Below are 12,730 nucleotides of genomic sequence, written 5' to 3'. Positions count from 1 at the left end.
ACCTAGGGTAAGTCCTCAGCTCCCAGGCAGCTCTTGGCTCCTGGTACCCCACGGCAGCTTCCTTGTCCTTTTGGCTGGTGGCCAGGGCTTCTCCATTACAGCAGCAGCAGAATAGAAGCAGCACTATTTCCTGAATCCTTTTGTATGGAGATGTTTGCTTCAGAAGGTCACATTCCCCCGAGCAGAAGCAGCCTTGCTCAGAAATCTGTGCATCTGCCCCCCTGCCAGCCTCCCTCTCATGAGGCTCTGCCTCTCTGCTTCCATTTCGGTGACCCTCCTCACCACCGCCGTTGTGGCTGTCCCGGTAGCTCAGCGGCTGTTTTCCTGCATTAAGGCACAATTAGTTCCTCCTTCACAGACTGCCCACTGGCTTTAAATGAGCCTTCTGCTTACCTTGGAGCAGCAGACCCCCAGGAGCTGAGTACAGCACAGCAGCACACACATCTTGATTTTTTTTCCCCAGAATCACTAATAGCCAGAAGAGTTAAATATTGCATTTCATTACCTGTGGGAGCCACGAGGCCTCAAAGACTCACGTTTGGGTCAGGGCAGGTGCATGTGGTGCTATTAAAGCACATAATGAGCTTAGTCTTGGAGCTCAAATTTACTGTTGCTGGTAAAAGAAAAGAGATTGCCAATGCAGCCAGGTCATTCTTACCTTGGGAAGACCTGGGAGGGCCCACGTGACACTCCATTTTGGGTTCACATGCACAGTTCCAACCAGAGGAGGGTTTTTTTCAGGGGATTTGATTTTGTTCCCACCCTCATCCTTCCCCCCAGACTAATTTGAGCCAAGGGAAACTTTAGGTGGAAGCTGCAGAGTGACACATCTTTCTCCCCCCAAGCATCAGAGGAGTTTTGCTAGTTTAGTTCCCATTTGATGCTGAGGCTTGCTGAAATCATCATGCAAGGAATAGGTGTTGAGGATTTTACAGGGGGATACAGAAGTTCAGAGAGTTTAGCTACTGCAAGGAGGTCACACTTTCTCCTTCATCTTGCTGTAAACTTCTTGCTGATAGCAGGAGGAGTTTTGCTGTGGATTGAAGGTTTTATCAAGCCTTGAATTATTCCTCAACCTGCTGACTGTAATTAAAACTGGAATTCAGCTTCTTTCCAGAATGTATTTGACACCTGCAGTTTATAAGTAACTGAAAACGCTGCCCAGACATTCATTGTGGCTCCTATTATTATGTCTCCAGCTCTGCAAAAGCTCCTTTTTTCCCCCTCTCATTTTCATTGCATATCTTACACAGATCACAGTATAAAATTAAGCTTTTCTCTAATGGAGGGCTTGCGCTCCCTGCAAAGGACTCAGAGCCTGAATGCCAATGATTTAAATGCAGCCTTGTAATACCAATCAGAGTATTATTTTATTATGTCGATGGCTTTGCAACTGCCAGTGAAAGATGGATCTTCAGACTCTGTCCAGATGTACTTTACATTTAATTGAGGGAGACTGATACAAAGCTATTCTTTTGTCCCTTCAGAGGCTGCTAATCAAAAAAAAAGAGGAAGTGATTCATTGGAATACTTCAGCAAGTTGCAGTTTAATTGGGTAAAATAGAATTTAAAAAAAGAAGGCAAAGAGCATCCTTTGAATTTCCACCCAATTCTGGCATTAATAGAAACATCTGCTTCATGTGAAATGTGTCATCGCCGTGATATACACTCTCCGATTTCACTTGCAGGTAAAAATAAAACATCTGCTATTGCAATCAAGTCTGTAGGTATTGGTCCAAACAAGCAAAAGTTTGCGTACTTAAGGGAATTTAATTGAAACCTGTGGAGAAGTAGTTACAACTGTTAAGGGGCTTGAAGCATCTGGCAAGGACGTTGTAAAAAACATCACCGGACGCTGATTTATCTTTTTTGCCGTCTTAGAATCTCACTTCAGAGCCTCCTCGTTTTAACCTGTCCTTTTCCAAGGTAGGTCGTGCTCCAGGCTTGACTCCAGGACAAGAGACGTGGAAGCTAATTATATCCTGCCTCCGAGAGCCGGCTCTGGGTTTCTCATCACCCCTCGGTCTCCCCAAGGAGAGCTCGTTCTGCTTGCAGGGGTGGCTGGAAATACAGAGCTACGGCTCAGAAACAACTTTTTCAATAAAGCCAGTGAGCCCAGTCCTATTTTTTGGTCTGAGGAGGGAGTTAAGGTCACTGAAAACATTGACCCCGGTGTCCCTGGAAGGGACAGAGGAGTGCTCTGCATACTGCCACACATCACCTCTTCATGAGTGAGAGACGGATGCTGCAGTCTGGGGGGAAAACATGCTTTTCATCTCACTTCTTTAACACAATCTCACTTCAGCCACCCTAATAACCTTTGTTCAAGGCAACGGGGAGCGACAGGGCCCTGCCAGAGCGATCGCGCAGCCTGTATGTGTTAATTGGAAGTGCGCGGGCTGCAGCTGGGCTTAATTTAAGAATGCTCTGAAATATTAGAGACACGAGGTGTACACAGGGCAATAGCTAAACAAGTCCAGGGAGTCGAGGAGGAATTTCATAATTGGTTATGTGGATTGTGAGATGGATTCAAATCAATTTTGTAATTGGAGATGTGGACTTGGAGACAGCGACTCAAATCTCTGTCCCAGCTCTGCTTCGTTTATCTCTTTGTGCCGCTGATGAGAGCGTGGCACTTCTCAAGCCTGATCCTTGCTTGGCTTCAGCCCCGTTACAAGTGGCCACCAAGGGCAGCCAAGGAAAGCTGCCCAGAAGGGCCAAACTCAACAGCAGTTATCCCAGCCCTGTCAATATAAATTGAGGGACTAACAGGACTTCTGTGTCCTTTCATGAGACCTACAGCGGTGGTTTTGTCCCCAGATTGGGTCAGTGAGCAAGGTCGTGGGTCAAACACGTCCAGACAAAGCGTTTTTTGCTCAAGTGACCAGCAAAGCACAGGAGCTGGTGATGCCCACAGACCTGCTGCCATGTGCGAAGTCACCCCTGGGATCAGGAAGGGGCCCCAGCCTGTCCCAGGGGCCTCAGCTTCCTTAAGTTCCTGCAGCTTCACCGAAGCTGCTGCGAGGATTTGGGGCTTCCTACAAGCCAAGAAAAATGTAAGCTCCTGCGCTTAATAGGGGAATTGTTTTTTTGTGAGTTGGTGAAGGAAGAAAAGTGGTTGTTGGATGGCAACAGCACATAGCGTGATGTTACTCCCTTTTTTTTGCAGACAACAGCTGTGATCTTGCATAGCTATAACAAAATATCAACAGCATATTAGGAGGGAGCGCAACAGAGAAAAGAAGCAGTGGGGAATGACAAAAACGAATTTGCCAGGATTATTATTCCACGACAGTATTTAAAAAAAAAAAAAAAAATCACTCTAATTAATTTAGTTGTTCAGGGAGAGGGAGGAAATAAGGAAGATGGCACTGAAATAGTAAGAACAACATTAGTATGGGACACGGCCAGCACTAACTTAGTGTTGGCTTTGCTCCTCACGCTGCTCGCATACGCAGAGCTGGTAATGAGGGAGGGAGACCAGCTCCGCGGTGCTGGGGTGCAGCCGGCTTTGGGGGCCACATGGGCCCACGCCAGCCCCCCAAAAATACCTACAGCATCAGGGGGAGCTGTGCAAGGCCCCCCAGTCACCCCAAAGGGGAATGTTTTTAGGGGGATTGGGAATAGGTCATCACCAGGAAGAACAATTCTGAGGGACTCGTGCTGGGATATAAGAGAAATAAATGATGGTTTTCCCACAAGTTTTAAGGCCCAAGGCAGCAACCTCATCCTCCGCCCCAAGCTCCGGTTTAATGCAGGCTCTTGAATGTTAAGCAGCGGGTCTTTCACCACAAGCAAGCATTTTGTAGACATAAAGCATCTTTTAGAGGGAGATCGGCTCTTTGCTGACTCCAGAAAAAAAAAAGAAACAAAAGAGTGCATCTTCAGGGCGGGAGGGAGGATTTATGGTAACCACACACAATAAAATCCGAGTGAAGACAGGGTAATAATTGAGGTTTTTACCTCCATTAGCAGGTCAAGGTGAGCTCTCAGCCCTCTGCTAGCTCTGTCCTGGTTGCCAGCTGGAGGGGTTTTACGCAGCCCTGTGCTTTAACGTGCAGGGGCTGATTTGCAGCCAGCGTGTGCCCGGGGCAGAGCAAAGTGCCCAGAGCAGGCGGGCATAGGGATACTTGGGCTGTTCTCAGGAAAATAATATCTGCTCACCTCGTTGCGATGCTGGCCCTAACCAGAGGTTTTTCCTTAGCCAGTAGGACCAGCAGTGGGAGGCGTTGCTGTGTTGGCCAGGCTCTTCCCGGAGGCTGAAGCGTTTGAGTAAGAATAAGAAAGAATAAGAACTTGGATAAGAAGACTGGTGAGAAAAACGCAGAGAGAGATTTTCAATCCAAACCTTAAGAGATGCTAGGAACGCCAGCGTACCTGTAAGTCTCATCTCTCCTTGGGCTCTCCCTCTGGGGGAGCTGGGTGAAATATAGGAACTCAAAATGCCTTTTCACCCCCAGCCATGAGCATCACACCCCCAAAGCAGTCAGTCCCTGCTGGTGTGAGCCAGAAGTGCAGCCCCTGGCTTGGAGCCTTACTCCAAAACCTGTCGAAGGGCTGTGGGACCACACCTTGCTCCCCAAAAATTCCTGTCAAAGAGAAAACAAAGCTGAAGGGGACTCTTCTTCACCAGTTGTGCCACCAGCCTGAGGGCTGGTGTGTGTTGATAAGCCAGGGACCTGATTTTAACACAAACTCACATCACCCTGCACTAAACCGTGCCCTAAGGCATGACACTGGTAGGGACGCAGCAGCAGGGGTCTCATACCTCTTCATATGTCCCTTCTCGAGTGTTTCTTTAAACACCTTCAGTGTCAGTAAGACGAGCAAAATCTGAGACCACTGCCTTAATCAGGTTAACAATTACCATCATTCCCATCCATCGGCACAAAGCAGGCTGCGGCGCTGCTGAATCCGTTCCGCTTCAGGACCCGGGGAAATCAGAGCCGCACCTGAGCAGCCCAACAAGGGCAGCCGGAGGCTCCCTGGGAAGGAGGAAGAGACCGATTGCTCGGGCTGACTTCTTTATTCATTGTTTTATTAGCCTTCAGAGCCTCCCTAGAAATTATGAAGGCTTCCCCAGGGAGCGCAGCGCTGCAGAGGGAGGGTTTGCTCACGGAGCGCTGCTTCGCGCCGTGATAACCCTCTGTGCAAATGTGCTGGAGCAGCTGCACCCATCTCCTCCCTTGCTTGGGCAGCGAGGCTGCTCCTTTAACCTGCTTTCCACGTCTTCGGCATTTGAAAATCCTCATTATAGGCTCAGCAAGCAACTTTTTTTTTTCTTTTTTTGCCCTGTAAACAGCTCTTCGCCACGCATGGGTGGATGGTGGCGAAGGCAAAGCTTGTAGATTTGTTATGTACCCCTCCACCCCCCGGCTGTCAGCCTGAGGTTTGCTGGGTTAAACGCTGCCTCCTGCTCCTCGGGGCTGGGTTATAAACTGGGATTTATAAAAAAAAAAAAAAAAAAAAAAAAAAAAAACACACCACAGTTTGGCAGGATGAGGGAATAGCATGGAGCTGCAGCAATGAGGACCTGCATTGGGTTGAGGCTGAGCATCAGCCAGTACACACGCACTGAAGACACAACACTGAAACACACCGAAATGTCACCTCCTGAAATTACAAGGTAATTTCACAAAGTGCTTGAAATCAGCTCATGCGACGCTTTAATACGGCACCCCACTGAGCAATACACTGCCTCTTCCAGGCCCCCAGGCCAAGAGCAAACAGCCCCTGTGGCTCTCGCTTCGTGCAGGGCTTCTGCAGCTTGTAGCCAAGCCCATCCGTGGGTGAAAATGCAGCCGGCAAGGCTGCTCTGCTCGCCCATGATTTACGATGTGGCCTCAAAACACAGGAGGAAAGGGAAAGCTGAACTCTCCTTCGATGTTTGCAATTGTAAACTGCAGACCTGAGCCGGACACGCTGTAAATAAGGAACATTAATCAGCAGCTAAGCAGCAAGTGGTTGCTGCTGCTTATTATAATGGCATAAATCATCAGGAGCTGTTGTCGTGTTAATTTGGGTTTAGGAGGGATTACTCTGGAAAAAAAGAACATCCTTACCTATTTACCACATGCACATCCTTACCTGCACGCACACACAGGTGTGCTGGAGTGTTTGCCTCTTAGTTTTCCTGAGGGAAAACCCCAAAGGAGCTTTGAATGTGAGGGCTTGCAGTGGGTTTGGCTGAATTTTAGCTGAGCACAACCTGCCTTGTACCCACCGACGTGGCACCTAGGGGAAAAGAGAGATGGGGAGGAACCAGGGCACCAGGAGGGCGCTTCCCATGCATGACATCCTTGTACCTCTGCAGTAACTCCATGGTTTTCCCTTTTTTAAAACCTTATTTTTAATTTCATTTGCAGCTCAACTCTGGCTCTTATATTTAAGGAGCACAAGGCGTGATTTTGGGCTGCTGAAGCCCTCTGCTCCCGCACTTGGAAGGCAGGCTGAGCAGGGAGGGAGCGCTGGGGTTTAAATCAAGGGAGCATTACCCACACATTTCGTATTCTCCTGAAACGCCAAAATGCTGCACTCCCTGCTGCTCTCGTTCCCTCATCTCTGGGGCCTCACCAGCATTTTGTGTGCAGAGCCCAGGGGGCAGCCAGGACCCCTTCCCAATTTCAGCAGGGATGGAGCTTCACTCCATGGGGATCCCCATCCTGGGCTTGGATGCATCCCCCCCGAATAGCTGGGGGTCTGTTCTGCCCCCCCCCAAACAACCTGAATTCCTCGAGGAGAGGAAGGCTTCTTGTCAAGAAGTCAAGGCACTTTTTCCCCCAAACCAGGCCCGGTGCCTGCGGTCCCGGCAATCTGTCTCATCTTGCTGAAACTGCAGGTGCCAGGCCCTGATCGATGTCGCGGAGCAGACAGCAGCCAAAAGGCAAATTTAAAAGCGAGAACTTCAAAGGGCCGCTCGGCTGTACGCCTTCAAAAGGAGATGTGCAGGGGAAAAGGGAATTAAATCCTGACACAGGCGCCCTGGCAGAAAGGAAAGGCTTCCATGCTTTCTCTGTTTGGAAGGAAAAAAGCACAACACCCCAAAAAAACAGTGCTTATAGTGGAGCCTGCACTGCCTCGGCGTTTTCCCATCAGATGGATGTGTGGGGTCTGATCACAGCTGGTGGTCAGCTGCCCCAGCACTCCTCAGCACAGCCGAAACCTCACCAGAACCTTTAATGGGACCTGATGGGGGCGTTAGTCCCGACCAAGAAATGGGCCTCGGGAAACTGACGTCCGAAATATTAGGGGTTTTATTTTTTCCAGTTTAACTAAAATTGAAATAAAAAGGATTTTCTGTATTGGGGTGGCCCAAAGGTTTCCAGCAAGCTTCATGCTGCAAGGATACCTTTGAAAACGGGCTCATAAATCAGGTGTAAAGAGGATGAAAGCGATGCGGCACCCACACCTTGGCTCCACCACGCCGATTGCCTTTAATCACCCCCGTCTTCATTAACCTGCGTTTGGTGTGTGCCAGAGGAACGGGCACCCAACCAGGGAGAGCTTCTCCGAGCACCGAGCCGGAGCTGAGGCTCCTTTTAATTATAATTGGGTTATTTACGATAGCTCTAGTACAGTCGGGATAGTGAAACAGGGCTAATTAGAGCGGGGCTCTAATAAGAGGGGTCAGGCCACAGCAGCCCCCGCACGTTCTGAAATCTGCCCCCAACTTCTTCAAAGGTTTCCTTGGATTTTCCTCCCACTCAAAGGTAATCCAGCATCTATCAGCCGCTGCAAAGCTCTCACTGCCTTTTCCCGAGCATCCAGGCTCGCAGCGCGCCGACCATATGTCTGCCTCTGCCTGCGAGCAGATTGCACCAAATATTTTCCTTTTTCATCGTGGCTGAGCAAACAAACACCATCTGCGGGGCTCGCCGAGGGAAATCCTGGCCCCCGCCGCGCCGACGGGATGCCAGCCCTGCGCGGCCACGTGGCTCTGCGCCGCTGCCATCGATGCCTGCCCTGGACGAGATCCCTCCTCTGCCCCCCGCCTCTGGTGGATGAGGACCTCGCCTGTTCTGAACAGGCCCAAAATTTGGATGATATTACTGAAATGCTGGCTCCCTTCAAAGGAGGCTGCCTCACGTTGAGCCAGGCTGTGGGATTTTATTTTTTTTGCTCCATCCGCAGCTATTTCTTGATTTCTTGGATGCACCCATGCTGCCAGGGGCTTTGGGCGAGTTAGAGCCATGCTCGCATCCTTGGCTGAGGTCTGATGGCAGTTTTTGGTCCTGCTTGGGGCCAGGGGCCAGGGTGGGCAGCTGATGGCAGGGGGCAGTGTATTTCCTGTTCAAACCTTTATGCCTATGGAAGTAAAACTCCCAAGGGCATTTTTTTTTCTCTGTTACTTTGCTTTCTGTAGGAAACCCCTCTTTCCCCACCCCGCAGAGGGTGAGGAAAGGAAAACCAGGAGGGTAATCTCAATTTCACAAAATCCCTTGCAGTTTTGACTGAGCCAGGGATTCACAGGGAGCTCCTGCCGAGTGATGGGCCCCCCGGGTGCGGGTGCGAATTATCCGTCACCTCGGTGACTTTGTCACTCGCCCTTCTGTGGCACCGGCTCCACAGCACATGCCCTGACCAGATCTTTTGTACAAGTAGCCTTCAGATTTAGCAATTCACATGGCGAAAGCAGAACCGATGAACCACAGGCTGCTGCTGCCTTTAATTAAAAATGCCATGTCTAACACCAGCAGATGTTCCTGCTGTTGAGCCTCGACTAATAATTTAACGCCGTGTAATGCAATGCTGACTGTGCTGCTTAGTTTGAATGCCTAATAGACTTTTTTTTTTTTTTTTTTCAATTGCTATTTCCTTTTGGGGATCAAATCCCTCAATATTCAAGCGAGCTCAGCCCACTGAAGGCTTTGGTTCAGACGTTTGGGGAAACAGCAAGCACGAGGCTGCTCCTCCTGCACTCCTCTTTCAGTCTTCTGCTGGAGCAGACCCGTCCCGGTGGCAGGATGTGAGATGCAGGAACAGCCACCCTCCTCCTTGTTGTGTGATGAATCGCATGGTGGTGGTCCATTTATTGAACAGCAGCTGAGCAACCTCACTAATGAATGGGATATTAGGTAGCGGTGCATGTGCATAGAAGGGTCTTTACTAGATGGGTCGTGCATGATATGACACAGTAGGATTTTACCAGTGCCATCCTTCAGCACTAGTTTTGCTCTGAAGCCCTGCGTTGTTGGAAAACCACCTTATCAGCTTAGCACGGCCAGGATCATCGCTGTCTTGGTGGGGTGCAGCATGGCCGATTCACACGTGCCGCTGCCGCACTACATCGTGCCACTGCTGAAACCACTCTACCGGCTTGCTGTCACACTATGGATTTATTTTAAAGTGTGGGGGCCTTATACTGCCTGGGATGGCTTTCCTTGTACTTTAAATACTGCATAAACCAAATTTGGTGATATATATCTCACTCTTCCTGTTCTCTGCATCGTATTTTATTTTTTTTTTGCTCCTGAAAGTCCAATTGCTTGCAGTAATTCACTTCAGGGGAAGATGTTTATTAGATTTCCAAGAGTGTCCGTTCCTTAACCTTTATAAAATTAGGGCAAATGAATCACTTGTGACTTTTACATCTTTCTTGAACACAAGTATTTGTTTGAGGCTGGCTGCCCAGGGCAGTACTTTGCCTTAGTTTAACTTAGTTGTAAATGTTTGTAAATGCTCACATAATGTCTCAGCACAATGGAGTCCATGCTCACACAAGCAGATTTATCGAGAGGGACAGTAAACATATTTCAGCCAGGGGAAAGGCAGACGAGGTTTTATCTGTTTTATTGTCCTATACAGTATATATCGACACCTCATATTTTGTGAACATAAATGCCAGGTTGACTCAAGAGCTCTATGGATCATGTGTTTTTTGTAACTTGTGCTCAAATGCCTCAAGTTGCCTTAAAGTTGCACCTGAACAGCAGGGTTTTTTGCCATCTTCTGTCATGACACACTGGGAGATGCCAGGAGATGCCAGGCACTCATTTTTTGGAGTGCAGGACAAATTCACAGGAGCTGAGCAAGAGGAAAGAATGTATTAGCATTGGAAACCATTGGTGTTTAATAGCCAAATGACGGTATTAGCTTATTTTGTGAGTTTATCCTGGTTTCAGACGGTTGATGGAGCAGGTCCCTGTCCCAGCTGTGTGCCCTGACATCATCCCTCTCCTATATCCATTTTGGTGTGTGAGCATATGATGGGATGCGGCACCACCAGGAGCAAGGGAAGTGCTGGTCCCCACCATCATCCTGATGGTGTTTCAGCCTCTCACACCTCAGCATGCTCCAGATGACCATCCTGAACCCAAGAGACTTCAGGTTTCTGCATCCTGCACGGTGCTGATCTCCTCGTGCCTATGACTGGTGTTCTCCTTGTACCTGTGGCTAATATCAGTTGCAAAGACAAATATTTAACCTTCCATAAATGGCCAAAACATCACCCAAATTTCAGCTGGTGACATCATACCAACATCTGTTTTCTGCTGCTCTTGCCAGCCAAATTTGCCTGCTCTGCGTCACTTTTGTGATGAAGTTCCCTCAAAGAATAACTCGCTTGCTTTAATCGTGTTTGCACTGAGATTTATGGCGTGATGCTTGCTCACTGGTGGAGCTTCTCAATGCGAAATGTCAGTAAAGCCTGTTATAAATTGCTTCTGGCATTTCTACTCTATCTTTTATTTGGCTGGGAGTATTTCTACCTGAAAGTGATAAATTCTTGCTATAGCTTCTTTATGTGCTTCAGTAATTACACTGTGCAGGGGAGGCGGGGGAGGCTTCCACAGAGGCATCCCGGCAAAAATAGCAGCCCACCAAAAGCAGGAGGTTGGGCTGAGCTGTGAGGCGTTACCGGGCACGCAGGCCAGGAAACATAATACATACATACATACATACATATATATATATATATATATATACACATACATATACATATACATATATATATAACAGTATATATATATATATATATATATATATATATATATATATAACAGCAGTGAAACATTCCTACCTAGCTCTGATTGAGGGGCAGGAGAAATGGAAGAAACAGATATTGGCCATCATGATGGATATGCATGAGTTATATCACGGGCATGGAGTTGAGCCTCCGCTGTACCCATTTTGGGGAGGTTTTGGCGTACTGGGGATGTTTCAGGGATTGTGCGGCACTGTGATGGCCCTGCTTGCAGGTTTCAGGTGTTATTTGGATGGGAGGTATTTCTGATATGTTAGATTTGTTTGTTATAGACGGGGAGGTGTTGGAGAGGGGCCTCTGGTGAGGCCGCACCTTGAGGGCTGTGCTCAGTTTTGGGCCCCTCAGTACCAGAAGGACATTGAGGCCCTGCAGCGTGTCCAGAGCAGGGCTACGAAGCTGGTGAAGGGCCTGGAGCACAAGTCCTGTGAGGAGAGGCTGAGGGAACAGGGGGTGTTTGGTCTGGAGGAGGCTCAGGGCAGACATTATTTCTCTCAACTGCCTGAAGGGAGGTGTGGGGAGCTGGGGGTCAGCCTCTTCTCACAGGTAACTAGTGATAGGACTAGAGGGAATGGCCTCAAGTTGCACCAGGGGAGGTTGAGGTTGGCAATGAGGAGACATTTCTCCTCAGAAAGAGCAGTCAGGCACTGGGATGGGTTGCCCAGGGAGGTGGTGGAGTCACCATTCCTGGGGGTGTTCAAGGAGAGGTTGGACGTGGTGCTTAGGGACATGGTGATACTGGTATTAGGGGGATGGTTGGACCGGACAGTCTTGGAGCTCTTTTCCAGCCGTAATGATTCTATGACACCGTTAAAGAAGACGCTTCAATCGCTTATACCTTGACCAAGGGGCGTCCCGCCCGCCATTTCCCTCAGCCACCCCGCCCCCGGCCCAGGGCGGGCTCGGGGGGTGCCGCATGCGCGATGGCGGCGGGCGGGCAATTCGGAGCGGCGATGGCGGCGGGGCTCCGTGAGGCGCTGCGCGGCCGCTCCGGCAACCGGCTGGACCCGGGCGGGCAGCCCGGCCCCACGGCACCCACAGGGCACCCCTGGGCGCTAACCCGAGCCGCGTTGGGACGGCTGGAGAGGGCGCTGAGCTGCTCCCGCTGGTAACGGGCGCTTCGTCCCTTCTGTTACCGAGCCTCCCCCCCCCTTTCTTCCCGCTTAAAACTAATGGCGCTTTCTTTCCTCCGCCCTCAGCGCAGGGATCCTGAGGGAGCCCGTGTCCCTGGGGCGGTGCGAGCACGTCTTCTGCCTGTGAGTAGCCGGGGGCTGTGGGGGCTGCTGCCCTGCGTCCCTATGAGGCGGCTGTGGGGGCTGTGGGGTCTGGGGTCAGGCTTTTTGGGGTGCTGGGCGAGGGGTATGGGGCGTTTGTCTGCTGCTAAGGGCGCCATCAGGCATAGTGGGGTGAGGGTGCACACAGCTTGAGGTTCTCTGCATCTTCAGCTCCTTAAACAGCCTAAATAGCAGCCTGCGTTGCTCCCCCAAGCCTGTCAGTGTAACTTTTCCCATATTTGTGTTTCCTGGCATCCTGCTAACCTCCTCTGAGGAGGCAGAAGTCACACAGCCTGCGCTGGGACATCTCCCTGCGTTCCCCACACAGGCGGAGAGGCGAACGGCTCCTGCCTCAGGGGAAGGCAGCAGGACCTTGTGGCTCTCCCACATCTCACTGCTCTTTGTGGTATACAAAAGCAAACACAGGTACTTAAAAGGTCCGTCATAAACCTTAAACAGCTTTGCTGCACCACATGGA

At 49.9% G+C, this 12,730-nt stretch overlaps 1 protein-coding gene across 1 annotated transcript in view; it reads left to right on the top strand.

Annotated features, from left to right (window-relative positions):
- Positions 1-11,901: 11,901 nt before the first annotated feature.
- The window catches only part of BARD1 (BRCA1 associated RING domain 1), a gene marked incomplete at both ends in the record, with an annotated part of 42,624 nt that continues 41,795 nt past the window's right edge, over positions 11,902-12,730 (top strand). The window contains 2 exons of the mRNA XM_084289403.1: positions 11,902-12,086; positions 12,178-12,234. Of these exons, the coding sequence (XP_084145529.1) occupies positions 11,902-12,086; positions 12,178-12,234 (242 nt within the window). The remainder of the gene's footprint in view (positions 12,087-12,177; positions 12,235-12,730) is intronic.

Source organism: Netta rufina, assembly GCF_964035555.1.
Source record: "Netta rufina genome assembly, chromosome: 6".
In the NCBI taxonomy this organism is placed as follows: domain Eukaryota; kingdom Metazoa; phylum Chordata; class Aves; order Anseriformes; family Anatidae; genus Netta; species Netta rufina.
The sequence above is the reverse complement of the archived record's forward strand: the minus strand, read 5'-3'. Positions and strand labels throughout refer to the sequence as shown.